The sequence below is a fragment of the Filicampus tigris genome, chromosome 9 (genome assembly GCF_054856515.1).
Source record: "Filicampus tigris isolate MCC_2025a chromosome 9, RoL_Ftig_1.0, whole genome shotgun sequence".
Classification (NCBI taxonomy): Eukaryota; Metazoa; Chordata; class Actinopteri; order Syngnathiformes; family Syngnathidae; genus Filicampus; species Filicampus tigris.
The window spans coordinates 11917704-11938169 of record NC_141225.1 but is presented as its reverse complement, the minus strand read 5'-3'; the positions used below and the strand labels follow the sequence as shown (position 1 = coordinate 11938169).

Sequence of the window (20466 nt, the reverse complement as noted above, 5' to 3'; positions counted from 1 at the left end):
TTTAATCAATCCACACACAAACAATCAGAGCGGTAGCCCCATCAGCATAGGGTCACTACCTTGACTTGGCACTTGGCAGCAAGAGCCTATAAACCTTCCTCCATTGATTGAGTGCTCACTGCAACTTGCTAACTTTATTTCTCTGCCCTTGAGCTGTATGTTGCGATTGCAGTGTGTGCGTGCGTGAGATGCAGTCATGAAATTGCATCCGTCCACACATGCAGCGCGCAGCGATCCCGATTAGACCGAAATCAATGCTTTCGAAGGTGTCAAGGTTAGCGGAGGCTGCAAGCGCTGAAATGCCGCACGAAACGCTTTCATCCATTTTGTGTGTGTGCCTTTATTTGTTCTCCCAGTCCTTTTCTGCCATTCCTTCCTAATTCCACCCTTTTTCATGTCATCCTCCTCTGATGCTAATCCCATCCTCTCTACCTTCCTTTAGGTAACCGTTCCCTACAGATTTAACGTTCTTTTTGGATATAACTTCACCCTCCATAACATTTTGCTTCCCCTAATCAAAAATATTAAGCAGGTGAATATCCTTTGAGGAGCTTATTTGTGTTCATATTCATGTTTTCTCTCAGGGCCATTTAGTGCCGTCGGACGAGATCGCAGTGTACTACCGCTGTCAGCCGGACCGGGAGTACTTGGGTTCCGTGATCCAGGCTCACACGGACTTCATCCTGGCGACAACCAAGGCGCCGCTCTTGCCTTACCCGGTCCCCAAGTGTGCCAGTGTCATCATCCAGGAGATGACACAGGTACACATTTGTATATAATAAGTCGAACCTCCAAAGTTGAACACTCAAATTTAGTGTTTAAAAAAAAAAAAAAAAAATGTTATTCATCTTTTTTCAAAATACCCTGCGATTGAGTGATGACCAGTCCAAATTATATTTACCAAGCAGATGCTAACTTAAATATATGTCAGGTGTCTTCATGGGGAGTAAGTTTATTTTACTTTTACTTTCATTATAGTGATGCATTTCTATTTATATTAATATGACAGTCGTGATTATGAAAATGTTACTAAAATGTTACTAATTTTGCCAGTACACATAGTAAAGGTTTTCTGGTGACGACCATAGCCTAATCTACACTAAACCAGTAGTAAAGTCATAATTACAGCAAATATGAATGAAAACAGATTCTAGGGCATACTCTAAATAGCAAGCAATCGAATAGAAAAACAGTATGACGGTAGCCGAGTACGCCTTCTTGCTGGGTCTGACAAGGTATTTTTACGCCACTGCCCAAACTAGTACGTTTCACGCCGTTCGTAAAAAATCATAATGTCATGTCCTACCATTGTAATCCCCCCGTAACCATAAAACGACAAACTGACAATATTGTTCTTAAAAACGTTCCTGTTTCCTCTATCAAGAGACTGTCAGGTGTGGGCTATATGGAGTATTTTTAATGTTATTTTAATTTTATTACAGGGGTTCTCTAATATTTTCTGTTTTTTATATATATATAAAAATATATATATATATATTTTTTTTTAGTTACCGGTAAGTTACTTAATACAGAATTTATGATGTCGTTAGCAATGAATCATTCCGCTTGCCATTATTTACTGTGAGAAAAAAATGTGGATGTCGACTTCGGAGGTTCCCCTGTATTAGCAAATACATTTAATTGTTATTAAGTGTTTTGGAAGTATTTGTGTTCCTCCTTCACTTATACTGCCTATCCCCAATGTTTGGTGCAGCTAAAGGGCTCCGACTTGGAGCTAACGATTGTAAAGGGATCGGCGATGCCACAGGCTACTTTAAATGGTCCGGCGTGTGCTTACGTCAATCTCCGAGTGAAAGTCAACGGCAAAGAACAAGGTATGTATAACTGAAGAAAAAACAAGTGAAACCACGATAGAAAATTGACTTGAAGAAGCATGTGGCCCATTACCCAAGGTTGTTTTTGTACATGCACTTTCAAAGTACCTGTATACAATTGTTGTCAAAATGTTTGTAGTCATGAGGTGGCTTATGTTTACAAGGGTGACAGCAGCTGCTGCATGTATACTGCATTAAATGTGCGGTTGTACAACTTCTTCAGAAAACGCCAAAGAAACAGTTCTTGGAGTTTTGTATGAAGCACTTAGTAAGATTTACAAGTTGGAATATGAAATATTCAATGGCCGTTACCCCTTTATGACTGTCTTTTGCAGACGGGGTGGTGTTGCTGGAGAATCCGAAAGGCGATAACGGGTTGGACGTGGACAAGATGAAAATTGTGTGCGGCAGCATCTTCGGGATCAACAACGTCAAGCTCAAACTCTTTAACGACGGCAAAGGTGAGAGTGAGTCCAAACGTTTGAAAAAATTGCTCCTCTGTGCACTCTTTTTGTCTAATGGCGTGCTCGTCTCCACTGCAGAATTGGCTAGTAAAGCAGACCTGCGGGCACTGAGTGGTAAAACCTTGTCAGTGACAACAGACGTGGCTTCCCCCGGGCCCGCTACCTCTGGCAGCGCCCTTGTGTGTCCTTACGTCAACCTGATACTCTGCAACGCACAGCCTGCCGGTGAGAACACATACATGCACACAGCAGAAAAGTTCAAGTATTAGCAGAGCATACAAAAACTCTCGGAAGAATTGTATAAGTAAACATTTCTATTTACATTCATCTTTCGCCATTGAAATTAATAGAAAAGCTATTAACCTGTTCCGGCTCCCAATAAAACACCAACAATTTTTTGACAAGTTTTTTAATGAAAAGATTGCATACACTCCGAAGAGTTTTACTTAATAAAAAGATACAATGATAACACAAAGTGAATGTAAAAAGTAAAACAGTTTGTGCATCATGATTTCATTCACCTATTATGTGGCTCCTTCTGATGGTCAAGCCACAAGGGGGCAGTACAATACATATGTATGTAAAGAACAAAGACGATCACAACTGCTCAGTAAGCTGCAGTAATATGTTTTACACTGAGGATAAAGAATATATGCCTGTGTGTTTGGTTCTATTGTCTGTCTACATAAACACCATTTGTGTTCAAATACCCGTTGCTTAAAGGGTTATAACACAGGATTGTTGCTAGTTTCATTAGCCTGTCTGTCGTTTTGCATTGTGTGTTAGAATTAAAGAGGTAGTCAACGCAAACATTGTTTTTTAAGAATATGTTCTATGCAAGCCCACTAATTCAAACAGGGCATTCCGATAAATATTGCGTTTGTGGTATAAGTGTCAATCCACTGGTTTTTGGCCATCTCTAGGGGCGGCCATTTTGTCTTCTGTCGACTGAAAATGACATCACAACTGCTCACAACGACCAATCACGGCTCAGATTCTGAAAAGCGGTCAGCCGTGATTGGTCGTTGTGAGCAGTTGTGATGTCATTTTCAGAAGACAGAAGACAAAATGGCCGCCCCCAGAGATGGCTAAAAACGAGTGCATTTGCTGCTTAAAGCGGAAGTCGACCCAAGCATCATTTTTTCAAGAATATGTTCCCAACAGGCCCACTAGTTGAAACACAGTATTCTGATTAATTTTGCGTTTGTGGAATATAAGTTAAGTAGCAAAATGCACTTGTTTTTAGCTATCTCTGGGGGTGGCCATTTTGTCTTCTGACGACTGAAAATAACATCACAACAGCTCACATCGACCAATCACGGCTGACCGGTTCTCTGAATCTGAGCCGTGATTGGTCGTTGTGAGCAGTTGTGATGTCATTTTCAGTTGACAGAAGACAAAATGGCTGCCCCCAGAGTGGCTAAAAACGATCTTATCAACACATATTTATCAGAATGCACTGTTCCAACTAGTGGGCTTGCATAAAACGTATTCTTGAAAAAAAAATGTTTGTGTTGACTTCGGCTTTAATTTATATTCCACAAATGCAAAATTAATCAGAATGCCGTGTTTCAACTAGTGGGCCTGCTGGGAACGTATTCTTGAAAAAAATATGTTTGGGTTGACTTCCACTTTAAGTAATGCTAGTGATTCTTGATCCTTTTTTTTTTTTTTTAAGAAAATGGTCATCTGTCAAAACTTCTGTATGTTTTGAAGCTCGCTGCCTTTATTTAGTGCTTGTAATTTGAGGTAGTGCTGTATGAAATCGAGGTTGGTAGGAGTCCTGGTGCGTTCAACCTTGAATTTGCAATTGAGTGCAACCTAACAGCCTTAATGGTCATTGCTTTGTATTTTTGTTTACACTCAGGCTGCACTCCTTTGTAGAATAATTAGTCAAATGTATGTACCTGTCTGCTCTCTGCTCGCCTCCTGCAGAGTGTAAAACGGGACAAGTGGGCACCCTGCTGCTGGTCAACCCAGTGGGCCAGAACGGGCTCGACTACTCCAGCCTGGTGTCGGAGGCCGCCAAGGTGTTCGGCCTCCGCGGCAGGCGGCTCAGACTCTACCTGGACCAGGACCTCAGCCAGGGTAAGATCAAGGGCCATGCCCGCATTCGATTAGATTCATAATTGTCGCTTCATTTGTAACATTTGAGGATAGACGCTTAGAAATGACAAATAAATATCAGTAAATAAATAAGTACTGCAGTTGCTTGCAGCCAGGTCATTGTAACTTTTGGGGATAAAAGGGACTTTTGGGGCTTGGAATGACAAAAAATAAATACACATGCTAATTTAAGATTTAATTTGGCTGCTGTGGTAGTATACACGTATGCCACAGTCTTTTTTGCTGCCTTGGCCCTCAAATCTGCTTTTCTAATCAAATGTCTCCTGACCGTGGCTAACATGCTGACAAGTACCAAGGCTGGGCAATGTACAGTTCACGCCGTTCTTTAATCTAGCCTTAGCATTTACATTCTCAAGAGTCCTGTAATATTTGATGAATTAATTTAGCCTTTTTTTTTTAAACTTAAAATGCTTTAATTATTTTTTTCCATTTATTGTTTTTTATTCCTTCATTCAATACTTTGTTGACTCATTTCTTTTTTCTTTTGGGTAAGCTGATGTTGTTGTGCTTGTTGTGTTCAATGCAGGTTTTTTTTTTTTTAGTACGGTAATGTTTTCAAATGGTAAACCCGACTGTGCTAAGGCAGGCTGGTACTGTGCAGTGGAAAATAGGCCACAGATACAATGAATACAATTAAGCATGCCACTAATCATCATCTTGTCTCTTTCAGAGCTGCCGGCTGATTCTGCAGTAAAATCTCTGGACACCAAAACTCTGTTTGTGCGAGTTCTTCCCACCACGGCGGAATCGTAGAACCCTGAGAACAAAAGGCACCTCAAGACTTGTCATCACTGTTACAGTGCAGCTTCCGACAATTGCAATTTTTATTTTATGTTATTTTTTAAATCTCCTTTACGATCATATGCGTAACTCCACTTGGGGTCATGCAACTTTGGAAGGCCCTGAAGCACACCAAAATGAAAGGAGCACAGATCCCTTATGGAAAACAGTCAATTATGCGCTTGTAGTTTTCTTTCCCATTCAACACTAAAAACTTGCAAGGTGTTTCTCTTCGAAACACATTTGAGGTAAGTGTAAGGGGTCCAGAGTCATTATGGCTGTAGCAATTAATTGGGCAAACCAATTTGCCTTATTGTGGCCACACGCCATTTAGAATTGAACAGATAAAACTTTCATTGCTTTGTGAGTCTTCGTTTGGAAAGTTGAAATGAAATTTTCGGGCGGCTGAGCTTTCAGGCCGACCTATGGAAAAATGCTGTCAAATGAAATAAATCAATGGTGATGGAAAATGAGCTTTTTGGGGGGTCTGTTCTTTTCAGGCTCGTCAAGGGAAGTGCGTTTGGTCCCACAGCGTTAACCTCATTTGCTCTTTTGTTTATCTGCTTGACTCACACACTTTGTCCCATTATTTTGCCTTACCTTCTTTAATTGCAAGGTCGGCCATTAAAGGCAACAAAGGGGATTAAAGATGCTTTCAGTGGCAGTAATGAGGTAGGACAATGAAAAATAAAACACCCACCCAGAGTAACAATAACAACTTCCATGCAATGCAATATTAAATGCAGTGATTAAAACAAAGCGGGTAAATGTGACGTTAATGCTTCATGTCAAGATTGGTGGAAGAAACTAGCAATATTGTGATGTTTATCGCATTGTAATGTCTAATTATACGGCAGCATCACACAGTGTTACTGTTTTAGTTCGATGTCTGTGTAGTTTATGATAAACTAGACAATCATGTATCACAGATGTTTTCCTTCACTATGTGCCGTATTATATTTTGCTAAATATCACAATATTGTATCGTGACTTAGTGTGGCATTACCACCCCGCAACACGGGTGCTTTAGGTCATCTATGTAGATTTACAATAGTTAGAAATATATTATATTGATATTTATAGATTTTCTCATGATACATGATAAACCAAAATCAGGTATTGCCTCTTTTTGACTGGTTAGATATCAGTATGTGTCGTGGTTTTCACACAGTAATTGCAAAATTGCCGTATCTTGATCCCACTGGAACAATATCACAATATTGTATCGTGACTTTCCCTGCAATTCCCAGTCACACGTAGTTTCAGGCTATCTTTGCAATAGATGTGTTGTATTCCAGGGGTGCTAAATTCTGGTCCTTGAGAGCTCCCGTTTTCCCTGTTTTGGATGTTTCCCTCCTCCAACATATCAGATTCAAATGATCAGCTCATCAGTGAAAATACCAGATACACTTGAGCGTCATTAGTCATTATACTGGCTGGAAAGCACACCTGCGTGTACTAAAAGTTCACGAAAGGCACGTTCTCAAAAACACAGGCCGACAGGGATGAGTGTGTTTATCGTGGCAACTGCAGTGATGAGCATGAACACTTTGAACCGAGTGCTTTCTGCACTCAAAAAGCCAGAGACCACAGCAAGGCTCTTAATCTTCATTATTCATGTGTAACGGATCGCCCAAGTTGTCCTGCAAACGTGCATGCAAACAAACTGTGCCCATTCAAACTTGATGTTTGATGTCTTGTGTTGTGTAAAATCTGCTCCTGCTATTGTCTGTACTGTATATGCTTTAGCTGTTATAAATGTTTCACTGTAAAGAAACAATCACATCAATAACAGCCAAACAATGCAGTAAACAAACATGGATACATTTTGCTTTCTGGCTGAATACCTGCCAAAGCAGGTAGCGGAAGTGGCGGAACCTCCGTCACCGGTGACGGAAGTGGCGGAAGTTCCGGTGACGGAAGTTCCCGAAGTTCCGTCACTATTGACATGTGGTAGCTGGTTAAAGTTCAAGTACTGATTCAACTCCCCAAATTTAAGTGAAAAAAAAAATAAGTAAAACTAAATTTCACTGTTTTAACCTTTTAACTTTTTCAAAAAATAAAATAGTAACTCATTATACTACGCAGTGCTTACATTAAGTATATTTAATGTAAAATTCAATGTCGTTTGCAAGCTCACATTTCTATTAGCACAAACTCAATTGCATTCATTTCCAGTGTAACAAATTCCAGTTAACGTAATTTATCCATTTGTCACTTTCCCGCAATTCAAAATGCCAGCCTTTTGACCATCATGAGGATTGTGGGCACAGCTAGGGTGTTGCAACAAAGCAAGCGGCTACCAAGCCAACGATTTGCATACAAACATGAAAAAGTCAATTTTCCGTAACATTGCCTCTTTAAAGCATTTTTAGAATGCTAGATGGTCGATTTGGAATGGGGCACATCAGTGTTAGTTTTTGAGCCTTTGTCAAATTATTTCAACCGATCTAAAATGAATCCATAATATGTTACTTGTGTGCCATTTGCCCAATTCATTCAAGGTGGGGGGGCTCTAGTGTTACTGTAAATAAGTATGCATTGTTTGGAGTTGTTCTTGCCTCTAAGGCTTAAAATTCCTGGCATGTATGAGGCACAGCAGGTACCTTCTGAAGGGTCACCCAAGTTTCTTTTTGTGTGTGGCTCACTATTGTTAACCCATTAGCATTAACGTACTAATGATCATTTTTTATTTAAGTTGCATGAGTAGTAGCGCTTCATTCGTCTGAAAAACTAACCCATGAGAAGCAGATTGACGAGGACAAAGAACAGGACAGGTTTAGAAATCACAAATGTTTCCGTGAACAATCTTAACTTAAGCACTTTTCTTTATTGTCTTTGTAAAACTGACTTTTAGGGTTCTAACTTTATAGCAGTTAGTTGGGTGAGGTTTGGATTTGATGATTTTTCGTGTGTCCGTTCATGTGTGTCTGTATTTATACAAGTGTGTGTGAAGCATTTTGGGGGTGCATTCTATTTAGAGCCCGGCCTGTGGGAGATGTCTCATTCCAACCAGAAGGGTGGGAGGGCGTGGGAAGACCTCCACGCTCCCTCCTGTGTCACTGTTTTTGGTGAGTGTACGCGCGCGCCATCCTAAGCGCAAAAGGAATGAAACTGGAATGCCAGCTCTTATTTTGGTAAATGGCACAAAAAGAATGCATTTGCATTTGGTAGATTATAACAATGCTTCTGGGCAATAAATCCTAAAACTATTTTCCCCTTATGGGATGAGCAGCAGAGCAATTGGGGGTTGCGCCCATGAACAATGTTGCCAAGTCTTCTATACCAAGGCCAAACATCTTATTTTGCTGTTGCCACTGACTCTTGTTTTGAAATTCTGATCTTGGCACTGGAGTCAGGAACACATATACATGGAGGAACGTGATGCACAAAAATGCTACCTTCCAGGGTCATAATGTGGACAAGATGCAACACTACGCTGATTGCTGCACCCAAAGAAGAGGAACATCTTTTGGTGATTTTGTGGGGGATTAATCTCATACACCAAGATTGACATCATGGAAGGCTGTCGAGATTGGTGTCTACACCCACTGGCAATCCGAAATTGTCAAAGTCCGGGACCAAACTGTGTCCTCCAATGCTCATCCCCACAGATCGATTTTAACAGTCTACTTCCAGAATTTGGGGGTGGAGAGGCTGGAAGAGCCTGACCACCACCACGCTGAACGCTTGAGGGATCATCTTAGACGTGCTGTTTGCAACACAACCAACTGCTGGTTCAAGAATGGGATGCCATCCAAAGCAGCGTGACCAGGCTGGTGATAGTGACCATCATGAGGCAGAGGTGCTACGTGTTTTTGGTTGCGTACATGGTTCTTCATCACTCTACTGAGGTTCCTGATAGTTAGACAAAGAAATTGTTACATTTTAATTATGCCTTGTTTCGTCAAACTTCAATCATCCAATCGACCAAAAGAGCGGATGGCACCACCAAAATAAACAGTTTATGCCGTTTGTTTCCATAGTTAATGTTTTCAAATGATCAACCTGATATTTACACAATGTTCAATATTTGTGCTGAAATAAAATGTTCCACACAGTCGTAATTAGTTAATTTTGCATCATCTTGTTGATTTTGTTTTTTGCAGAAATCCAATTGTGTGCAATCAATCGTTTGTCTCTGTGTGCCCTGCGATTGGCTGGCAACCAGTTCAGGGCGTCCCTCGCCTACTGCCCGAAGACAGCTGGGATAGGCTCCAGTACGTCCGCGACCCTTGTGAGGATAATGGATGGATGAATTTTGGGGGTAGTTCGGTTGAGCACTCTTGATGACTAATTACAGCGTTTTTTCATTCCCTAATTGACAATTCCGGGTTTACGTCAAAATGACGTCACAAGTCAAGCCGGTGAAAACAAACTGCTTATTGAAAAGCGTTGAAGTTTGGGTCGTTGACGTTTGATTTGTGACTCTTTTTTTATTAATTTTTTTTTTTTACCACACTTATATAGATAATGTTGCAAGATGGTTAAAGCCTAAAATATGTAGGAAAGAAAACTAAATTTTATCACACTCGAGAACCATTCTTACAACTTATAAGTGCTCACTACAAAGCACTTCGGTCTTGGATAGCTTCCATTCCGAACCGCCCAGTTCCACTCTCTCCGCTCCGTTTTTGTCTGCTTACAGGTCTGTCATGTTAATTATCGAGTGTACTATGTACTACACTTATACACATTGTCTACATTTATTGACATATTCTGCTTGGCATTAGTCATCTCCCTGCAAAATGTTGGTACAATTTCTTAATGTTTTCACAGTGTCGCCGTCATGTCACGTGTCTATCGACTGCACACCGTTTTCAGATGACGTCATCGTTACATGGTAATGTTCCTCACACTTCAAACATCAAATGCATATTTCCCTCTAGTTAGTTGGTTAAGCCAGTGTTTATCAACCTTTATCGAACAAAGGTACATATTTCACGTCCGAAAAACATTCACTGCACACCGCTTAGAAAAACGATTCTCAAAAAGTGGATATGCAGGTAAATTGTATAGGCTACTTTTACCTCAAGTGGAAGAGCATTTAATTGTTTTGCCTGTTGCTATACATGCTTAGCATACATAAACTAAAGTATTGGAAAACAACATATATTTTTTCTAACATTTCTATATATTATATAATTTTCTGCGGTACACCTGATGATCTCTCATGGTACAATGTGCCACGTACGGCACACTGGTTGAGAATCACTGGGTTAATTAAGATAACGGCACCTTAATTTAATTGTCATGCTCTGAAATGTCATGCGCAAGCCGCGACTGAACAAACCCAGTGTTACAAGATTATTCCATCATGACTGACTTTTTTGCATTTCTCAGGATGTGATAATTGTTAAATGACAACATACGTTTACATTCGTAGTTGTAGGTAGTAGGTTTTATTTTTTTATTTTTTATTTTTTGAGTTGCTAATCCTCCATTTAACAGTAGTTAAGTAGACATAAGACTTATGGCTGGTTAAAGCCTAAAATGGCTACTGTACGTATGCCCATTTTTAAGAGCAAGGATGACATCATAGTTGTGAGAAATATAGATGTGTAAAGTTGATTAGCCACACAATGAAATAATTGGGCAGACTTGTGGAGGCTAGACTCAGGAAAGAAGGGTATATTTCTGCGGAACACTATGGTTAACGTCTAGGAAGAGTACCACAGATGCTTTATTTGCCAAAAGGTTGTACATGGACAGAGAAGGTCAGAAGGAGCTGCATTGTGTCGTCTTTGTAGATCTTGAGAAAGCCAATAACAAGTTACCCAGGGAGGAAGTGTAGTACTGCATGAGGAAGTCTGGCGTGGCAGAGATGTATGCTATTAGAATATACATGAATTGTATGAGGTAAGCAGAACAGTGGTGGGATGTAGGGATTTAAGGTGGAGGTGTACCTTCAGCAGGGATCAGCTCTAAGCCCCTTCATCTTTCCAATAGTGACGGATAGACAGACAGATAAGGTTAGACTGTCCTCCCCATGGACTATGATGTTCGCTGGTGGATGAACATTTAGAAAGGTGGACTCATACAATGGAAAGGAGAGGGAGGAAGATTAGTGGAAGACAAAATATATATGCTGAATAAGGGGGAATAGTGAGGCTACAGAAAGAACAGATAGAGTGGAGGACTTAAAATGCTTAGGGTCAACAATCTAAGCAATTTTGAATGTGGTAAGGAGGTGAAAAAACGGATCCAAGCAAGTTGAAACGGGTAAAGAAAAGTGTCAGGTTTTTTATCTGATGGAAGAGTCTGCATGATGTATGGCTTAGAGACAGTGGCACTGAAGGCGAGAGGACGACCTAAGAGGAGGTTAATAGATGTAGTGAGGGAAGAGAATGAGGGCAGTTGGTGTTAAGGAGGTTTGAATATAAATGTAGAGATGGAAATCAAAGTGCTGCTCCTCTGTACAGGATGAGCAATAGAATTACATATTCCATACATTCTGATGTCACAGTGTGTTGACGATTCTAGTGGTTAGTACATTTGCCTCACAGTCGAGCGGTCCTGATTTACATATTCTCCTGGTCTTTGGATGGGGTTACTCTGGCTTCCTCCCACATTCCACAAACATTCATATCAGATTCTGTGAAGACTCGCTATTAGCCATCAATATGATTATTTGTAGGGCTGTCACAATAATTACTATATTGACTTAATTCATTACTGTATTTTCTGGACGATAAGCCGCTACTTTTTCCCTAGGTTTTGAACCATGCGGCTTATAAAGTACCCATTATGTTGATTTTTCTTCCACCACTAGGGGCGCTCTAACCGGAATTAGAATCAAAACTAAGAAAAAAAGGAAATACTAAGAAGAATATGCTTTTTCTTTAGCATTTTTCTTTATTTTCAAATCCTCGCCCCGTCATCGTGGAACCCACACGAAGAAGTTCGTTTGATGCAAGTTTTAAGTTGAAGGCCATCTGTCAGGAAGGAGACTGTGCTGCTCCACGCTAGCTTGTCATCAATTAATCTATGGTAAAACGCTGGAGGTGGCAGCGGGAAGTGAAATAAAGACAAGTACTAGTTATTTTCTCTTGGTTCTGTTCCGTTTTAATCAGCACAATTGCTGCCATATTAAAAGGCACAGTTAGGAAAGAATCTGTTCAGGTACATACATGTACATTTACAGTTCAAAATCGTTCTGTAAATGCTTAAGAATAATAATGTATATAATGATTCATATGTTATGATGCTTTTGCCATGTGTATAATGTATGTATAAATATCAAATTTTTCAACATAGAAGAAGACAACTTCATGGGTTTTAGCGAAAATGATTAAAGTGACGTAATTTCAAACATGAGAAATGAAGATAAATACTGGTCAGTTGTTAATTTTTCTTGGTTCTGTTCTGTTTTAATCAGCAAAGTTGCTGCCATGTTAAAAGGCACTGTTAGGAAAGAGGACTGTTCAGGTACATACATGTACATGTCAAAATCATTCTGTAAATGCAGTAACTATCACATTTTTCAACATAGGTGCGGCTTATAATCGCTTATATATAGCATCAAACCGAGACTTTGACAGTAATTTCTCTGATTTTGCATGTAAATGAACTAATTTTAGGATCTAAATGCTAAGTAAGAAATAAAAGACTAATAATCTTACAAATTCTGCTCTTGCGTAGTATATTATTCTCAAAACAAGAACAAAAAAGACTTTTTGGCTTGATATAAGATTCTAAGTCTAGCTTGGATTGATTAGATTTTTGCAGTATATGTAAATGTCCACTATAATTGTTTCTCTCCCTCCCTCCTCCACCTCTTCCTCCTCCTCCAAGTATTGCTTCTCTTTCAGCCTCTCATAATGCCGCCGCTGTGGTGCATACAAGAGGGAAAAGCCCAAGCTTTAAGCTCCACATTGCCTTCGGAGTCACGCAGGTGAGCCGACTGGCACTAGCCTGAAGGATACCACAGGGCACCTGGAGCAGGACCCGCTGTTTCCCCTTGTGAGTACCGCGTAATTGTGCAGTGATGGCATGAAGTAGGCACTTTTGTCATGGGTGGTTTCTTCTTTTTATGGTGTTTATTCAAGTGAAACGTCTGCAGTTTGACCCTGTTAACGTTCTCAAACTGCAATAAGTGTATAAACTTTAATCTTACGGAAGATTTTTTTTAGGATCAGCACTGCAGTATTTAACACCGATGAGTTGTAACTTGTAACTATTTGGGTAGAGAAACACAATTTACTTGAGTACATATTTGCTTCTTTCATCCCAGTTTGTCAAAAGGAAGCCAGATGTTTTATTTTTTTTATCTGTTTGTTTTCACTGCCTTTGGCTGGTGACCAATTTCTACCTTTAGCCCCAAAGTCAGCTGGGATCGTTTCCAGTTCATTCAGAATCATGAAGGGGATATGCGCTATAGAAAATGGATGGATATTTATTTTTTGAAGCGACAGAGTGAGTGGCCGGTGGGAACATGTGGGAAAGACAAGACCCTGTGGCAATTCTCAGTCTCCCGAGAGAGAAGTTGAAAACACACAAAAGTCACTCGTGTTCCATTCAAATGCCTCTCCAGGGTTGGCATTAGCTCATAGCGATAGCTGTGTCTTCTTTTCTGTGACCTTTGTCTGATTTAGCCAGCAAAAAGGCTTTTTGAATGTGTTAAAAACCTCTGGATGTTGTGCCATTTGCAGGCTAATGCTAAAATGGCTAATGCCAAGTTGTTTTGTTGAGGTCTTATTTTGCTTTAGCTTTTTCTTGAGGCTAATTTAGCTTGCAAAAGGGATTTTTGAAAAGTGTCAAAAGACTGCATGTTGTCTATGGTAGCTGCGGGCTAACACAAACATGACTGCCTACACCTGCCAAACTAATACATTTGCTAATGGTGGTGGCTACGTAGCTTGAGATTCTTCTTTATTTCATCTTTGAGCTATAACTAACAGAAGGGCTTTTGGAAAAGTGTCAAACATGGCTGACAAACAATAGATTGCAATTTTTTTCAGGTGTAGGCTAATGCTAACATGGCTAGTATGATATCTACTTAGCCATTAATTTAGCTCATGGTTGTGACTATTTACATTAAGTTTTTCTTAACTGTTTCTTTTGGCTAATTTACAGTCGCTAGTAATATAACTTTTGGAAAAGTGTCAATCGTGGCTGACAAACATTAATTAGCAGAGCTGGGCATCGCCTAACCGCCATTGAATTCCCGTCTGCATATTTAAACGACCCACATGGTCCCAGTCCATCCCTCCTCGGCCACAGCCAATCAGTGTCGAGAACGCAATCTTCACGTCACACGCAGGCGCTGTGCGAGCAGACATGCTGCCAAACAAAGACAAAATATCAAACAAAAATAACAGACACACACACATGCACAACGTGGTGATAGGGGAAATAAAAACAATATGGGGCACATCTCATTGCGTCTGTGGGATCGACCGACTGGGACCACGTGGGTTGGCTAAATATGCAGATGGGAACTTTGTGACGGTTAGGTAATATCCAGCTCTTACCATCATATATTATATCACGGTAGTGGCTGCTTAGTTTTAGCTTATTCATCTTTTGGTTAATTTGGGCTCTTGGAAAAGTGTCAAATATGGTGTCTAATAACCTCTCTAGCTTGTGCCTGCACCTGCAGAGTTCCATTCACTGGGCGCCATGTGGTCCTGTTCTATTTTAAAAGATTTGTAATCTCATCGCATTCCATAGTTTTGTACCGGAAATTCAAGTTGGGTTCTTCAGGAGTTATTATCCGTCAGTGAAGAGTGAGGGTTTTCGATCATTTGTTAGTGAATAAGGCATGTAGAATCCAAGCATCTGGGGGAGGTTGGTGTCTCTGGAGGAGTTCACTTTGGTGCTGAACTCAATTAGTATTGTTTGGCCTTGGGGGAGGCCTCTGTTCAATTGAACGCTACTTGAGTTCCTCAGGGAGTTGTGTCTTTCAGTATTGTCACAATATTTCATTCTTGGAGTAAAAATATTAGACTGACTACATCCAGGCAGATCTCCACTATGAGCTCAACACTGGCATGGAAAGTTTAGAACCTCCATCAATCGATCCATCCTCTATACTGCTTTGTCTCACTATTCAGAGAGAAATTAATTCAAATATAAATTCCCCCCTGTTGTCAATCAAGGAAATTAAGTCAAATGTCTACGTTAATAAACACTACGCACACACCAATTGAGGAAATAACTGCAGTGAAGTCACGATGCCGTCTAGTTTGTACATGTTCATCTGACATTTCCAACTTTCTCAGCTGTCTTGAATGCAGCATAAGCAAATCCTACTTAACCTATTTCCAGGAAACCTTGTGGAGGGTTTAATTTAATCGTTTTAGTTCATGTTGTGAGCACCTTTTTAATTGTTTTTGAATATATTTTTGGAACTTCATTCCAATTATTGAGATAGTTGGTAGTTGTTGTAGAGAGACGTGGGTGAGTGGAGTTGTGGTGGGCTTTTCATAAACGCAGTGGTAGGCGTGTGCAGTAAGTCATCCTTTACTTCGGCATAATATCAGCTTGATCCATCTCTTACTTAATTTGGCTCACCCCTACTTTTCATCTACTGGTGGGATTTCTTTTTGCATCATGCTCTAGGTGGGCCATCCATCTCACCAGTCAGATAACGATACAAAAGCTGGATAGATTGTGTTTTCTTTGACTTGCTTGGTACTCAGAAAGCGATTCTTGGTTGCAATATGTCGTTTTCTGTAGTTCCTTGATACACTGTTTACGAGGTGCGTGAACATTAATCGTCACCATAGAAATGGAAAGTACAGTCGGCATTAAGTAGTAGTAGGAATTGTTCTCCAAATCAGAATTTTTAGGTCAAATATTTTATACTATATTGTTGCGCAATAATAATTTTGGTGGATCATGAAACTTTTCTGCCATATTCCACCGACACATACCGTGAGATGGATAAAAATGGGTGGAATTTTCTTCTTTGTTCATATTCCACAAACCCAATGATAATCTGAATAGCGAGTTTAGACTAGCGTGGGTGCATATAAGATAATATTGTGAAGAACATTTTTGACTTGACTTCCACTTTAAATGGCCGCTTCAAACCAATATTGGAGAGGGTCTCTCACTATTTGAGTCTGCTTTGTTGAGGTTTATTTTTTATGCTGCAAATATATGTAATAATAATAACAAATGTGTCAAAATGACCCCGAGCTTGCAAGCTGAGTAAACAGAGCTTAGTTTTTCATGGTGAATCGTATAACTTGGGCACACTGTTCCACCCACAAACCCTGGCAAAAATTCATTTGTTCATTTCGTTTGAAGGAGTGAATGGAAAAATGCTGTTCAGTCAGTGGAAATTGCCCCTGAGAGCAAATAACTTGACCATGCTAATGCTGCGTCCACACAGCGGCCAGTAAAGATACAATCAACGACCCCCATGCACTCGCTGCACCGCGCCGTGGGCCCGTTAGCCTGAGCACAGCCAAGAGCCCAAACGAATGCTGCTCCTGACAGGCGTCTGCTCCAGGTGGACTTTCTCTATACTGCCTGGCTTGCAGAATGATCCCAAAATAGTGCTTTGCATGCAAGTTGACTAGGTTCATTCTTTGTTAATTAGCTAATGACAAAAGATGTGGAAGAATGGCACAGTATGAATAGGCTGGTGGACACTGGCCACATCATTAGGTACACGGCACAGATAGTGTCACACTATAAGAAATACATTATAGTAGTAGATTGTATGTTGACAGATTCATTGGGGTGCTGAGAAAATAATTTATAAATATATTTTAGAAGCCACCTCTAGCCCCAGTTGTAGCGCCATTCCTGGACAAAAATAGATTTAAAATGTCATTAAAAATGTCTACTAATGAAGCATGAGAGGAAGTTTCCTGGCTGGTCCACCACTAATACAGACCAAATATTGCTATAACAACCCTGCATGACATTAGAATGATTTTGAGGCTTGCCTTTTAAAATCAAATTACATATTGTTAGCCTAATTTTATTGTATTGTCACAACAGCAATAAAAAAAATTGCAAATGTTCGTTTTTTTTCTTTTCTTTGTGTAATCATCTAGAAAATAGTAATCCGCTAAATTTGAATCGAGACAAATGGACTGTTGTCGTCTTTTTTGTCGAATTTGTCGTGTTTTACTTAAAATCTTAAATCTTAAAAAAGTTAATCAAACATTTTAATGTCAATTAACATGAAGCACATAAACAAATACGGTCATTTGAGTGCTTGTCAAACATTTTAAAGTCACTGCATATAACTCAGCACAGCAAAGGTAGCTCAGATGCTAGCATTGAAAGGAATTATCCTGGCTAGTCCACAGCTACTACAGACCACAGAATTAAACTTTTTTTTTTCCTGTTAGAAGCCTGTCTAACATCCAGTAATTTTTTTTTTAAAGCTTGAATTGTAGTCCATTATGAATGACTGCTTTAAATTGGCATTAAACTCCATGGATTGATTTGAATTTTCACCACATTGGAAAACAATAATACTCTGATGATACTAAAATCAACCATATCTGCAATCATAATTTGCTGATGGCTGTCACCCATAGTGTTTGTTTCAATGTCACAATTACGTGTTCTTCAATGTGAACTCCTAGTGCTTAGCCTGAGGTGTGTAGTAACTTATACATTCAAAGCGCCACTTAATTCTTGACATTGACTACAAGCCCAAGGGGCCAAACTGTCACCAAAGTATCCTATTTGAACAAGTGCAGGTGAATCAAGTGCACGGATGTACACAACTTTTCCAGTGAGGTTCACATACAGAAAAATAGAAGGAAGATGAGGGATGCCAATACAGTAGGTCACAGTGTCCTGTTTCCTCATTATCGTTTTATTATACATTAATAAACTTATTTTGACACATGTACAACAGTTAGTGTTAAAAATCGTCTGAAGAGTTGAATTATTGTTTCATGACACCGATACCTAGACCCAAGAAGGCATTCATTCATTTTATATTATTGCTTATAAAGGAGGTTGTTCTGAAATGAGAACAGCCAGAGTCAATTTTATTTCAAGTTTTCAATGACATCCTCCTGGCAAATGACTCTGGGGATTACGTGTGTCTTCTCTGACTCCTATGGATCTTAGCAGCAGCATTTTATACTATATATCCCACTATATTCTACTACCTTGCTTACAGCACCTTGTGGGCATCAGCGGTAGTTGTCTGGATTGGTTAAGATCCTGTCTGGCAGACAGAAGTATGTTTATAATCCTTGGTAGTTCTGTTTGCCACTCTGATATGCTGTCTTGGGGTTTCACAGGGTTCAGTTTTAGGGCCCCTGCTTTTCTCCTTGGATTTGCTCCCCCGAGGTTGGATCCTGAGAAGCATGGGATTTCCTTTGATTGCTCTCATGAAAGAGGCCAAATGTATTCTCCCTAAAATCTATTTTATTATGTCTTGACGACCTGAAAGCTTGGATGGCCTTGAACTTCTGAAATTTTAATGAAGAGAAAACCAAATTGTTGGTGTTTGGCCCCAGTGGCTCTTGTACACCCCCTCACCCCATTGACTATTAAATATTTTTAAATTAAATTATTCTATCGTTTATACCGGCGATGAATCGAATACTCAAATAGAAATGTATTTGACATGAAAGTTTTTTTTTGGGTAAAGTATCGTTTTTTTTTTCCCCTATTAGAGTCTATTAAATGATTGTTGTTTTTTATTTGGCATTGTTTAATGAAACAAACCTAAATAGCAATATTGTATAAGAGGTAGTGTTGTACTCCCAACCTTTTCGAAACTATGAAGTTTGACTAGTTTTAAGTATATATTTTTTTTCAAAAATATGTTCCCAGCAGGCCCACTAGGTGAAACACGGCATTCTGATTAATATTGTGTTTATAGAATATGAGTTGAGCAGCAAAATCCACCCCTTTTTAGCCATCTCAGGGGGCGGCCATTTTGTCACTTCTGTTGACTGAAATTGACATCACACCCCCTCGGGGCTCAGATAATGACCAATCACTGCTCAGCTTCAGAAAACAGGTTAGCCGTGATTGGTCGATACCTGAGCAGTTGTGATGTCATTTTCAGTTGACAGAAGTGACAAAATGGCCACCCCCAGAGATGGCTAAAAACCGGTGGATTAACTCTTAATCCACAAACGTAATATTTATCAGAATGCCTTGTTTCAACTAGTGAACTTGCATAGAACATATTCTTAAAACGAAATATGTTTGGGTTGACTTCCGCTTTAACTCCACATTCACTGATGTCTATTGGTTGAAGCTGACAAGCAAACGAACGTATCGCCAGTTTATAGGAATACGTATATACGTGAACTGTTAAACTATCCCGCGCATTGGGTCGTGCCAATATTTGTGCGGAGCTGTTGCTGCGAGGTATTTATAAGCCTTTGGAAACAGTCTTTGAGCGAAATTCTCCGTAAGCAGTAGGCAAAAGAGTACACGTTTAGATCACATCTATATCATTGAGTCAACGTGCTCGGTCAGTTCAAAGTGAAACAAAGGAAGCAAAAAGAGGAGCAGGATTCTGTAAGTTTTGCCCTTTTGACTTGGCAAATTAATTTGGTGTGGTTATTTTTGACGCGCTCAGTATTGTCGTTTAATGACCGTTTCGGCTGGCTAAACGTCATGTAGCTGTTAGCTTTTGGTTGGACTAAAGCTAATTTATTAAAATATGTCATTTTAAACTGGGAGAAAAAGTGTGTCAATGAGCTCATGATAAGATCCTGCTCTTACATCATGTCACCCTCAATGTTAAGAATTAACACCGTGTATTGCTTAAAGGCGCGTTCCTCATGATTCATGTGTCAAAGGTCAGTGCGCCTAACAATAACTCAAACGCCTTTGGGCCATATACATCATATGGCGTAAGTGTTAAAAATAAATCTAGCGTTTGTTGAGAACTGGCGGGTATTAGCTCGTTGGGGTGTGAAACGACCAACACTCCGGTTTTCGAGAGGTCGGCCTCCAAAGTGTCACGCCACTGGACCCTGGCACTGAGTGATTAATTTATGAACAGCACTGTCTTGGTTACAATAGGATTGAGTTGCTGAAGAAACCAACCCATATTATAATCACCACTAGGGTGTTGTCTAACTTCTTGTGTGCTGTTCCTGATGTATTTCAACTTACTTTATCTTTCTAGGAGAGCCATTAATGTCACAAAATATGTGATTTCAAGTCTGTCTTTTATGATTTTCTGTATCTTCAATATTTTCTGTATCTACAATCAAATCACAAGGTGCAGTCATTTCTGGTATTTAATACAATTGTTTTGTGGGTACTGTAGGTAGGTTGATGTATTGATTGTTAGCTAACTGTCGTAT

At 39.7% G+C, this 20466-nt stretch overlaps 2 protein-coding genes across 7 annotated transcripts in view; both read left to right on the top strand.

Moving 5' to 3' along the window:
* iars1 (isoleucyl-tRNA synthetase 1) overlaps window positions 1-5679 on the top strand; it is a 47809-nt gene extending 42130 nt beyond the window's left edge. For both annotated transcript variants that reach the window (XM_086041418.1, XM_086041417.1), the window contains exons 29-34: window positions 585-761; window positions 1715-1835; window positions 2171-2296; window positions 2378-2524; window positions 4235-4387; window positions 5097-5679. In XM_086041418.1, coding sequence (XP_085897544.1) covers window positions 585-761; window positions 1715-1835; window positions 2171-2296; window positions 2378-2524; window positions 4235-4387; window positions 5097-5179 — 807 coding nt within the window. In that variant the 3' untranslated portion in view covers window positions 5180-5679. The remainder of the gene's footprint in view (window positions 1-584; window positions 762-1714; window positions 1836-2170; window positions 2297-2377; window positions 2525-4234; window positions 4388-5096) is intronic.
* Window positions 5680-9597: 3918 nt separating this feature from the next.
* Window positions 9598-20466, top strand: part of atp2b2 (ATPase plasma membrane Ca2+ transporting 2) — a 109885-nt gene continuing 99016 nt past the window's right edge. For 2 of the 5 annotated variants that reach the window (XM_086040198.1, XM_086040197.1), the window contains exons 1-3: window positions 9598-9854; window positions 9986-10049; window positions 13001-13168. The gene's annotated coding sequence lies outside the window, so the exon portion shown is untranslated. Of the gene's footprint in view, window positions 9855-9985; window positions 10050-10197; window positions 10213-13000; window positions 13169-20466 lie in introns of those variants that run through there. The other 3 variants (XM_086040202.1, XM_086040204.1, XM_086040203.1) reach the window with 3 other exon arrangements.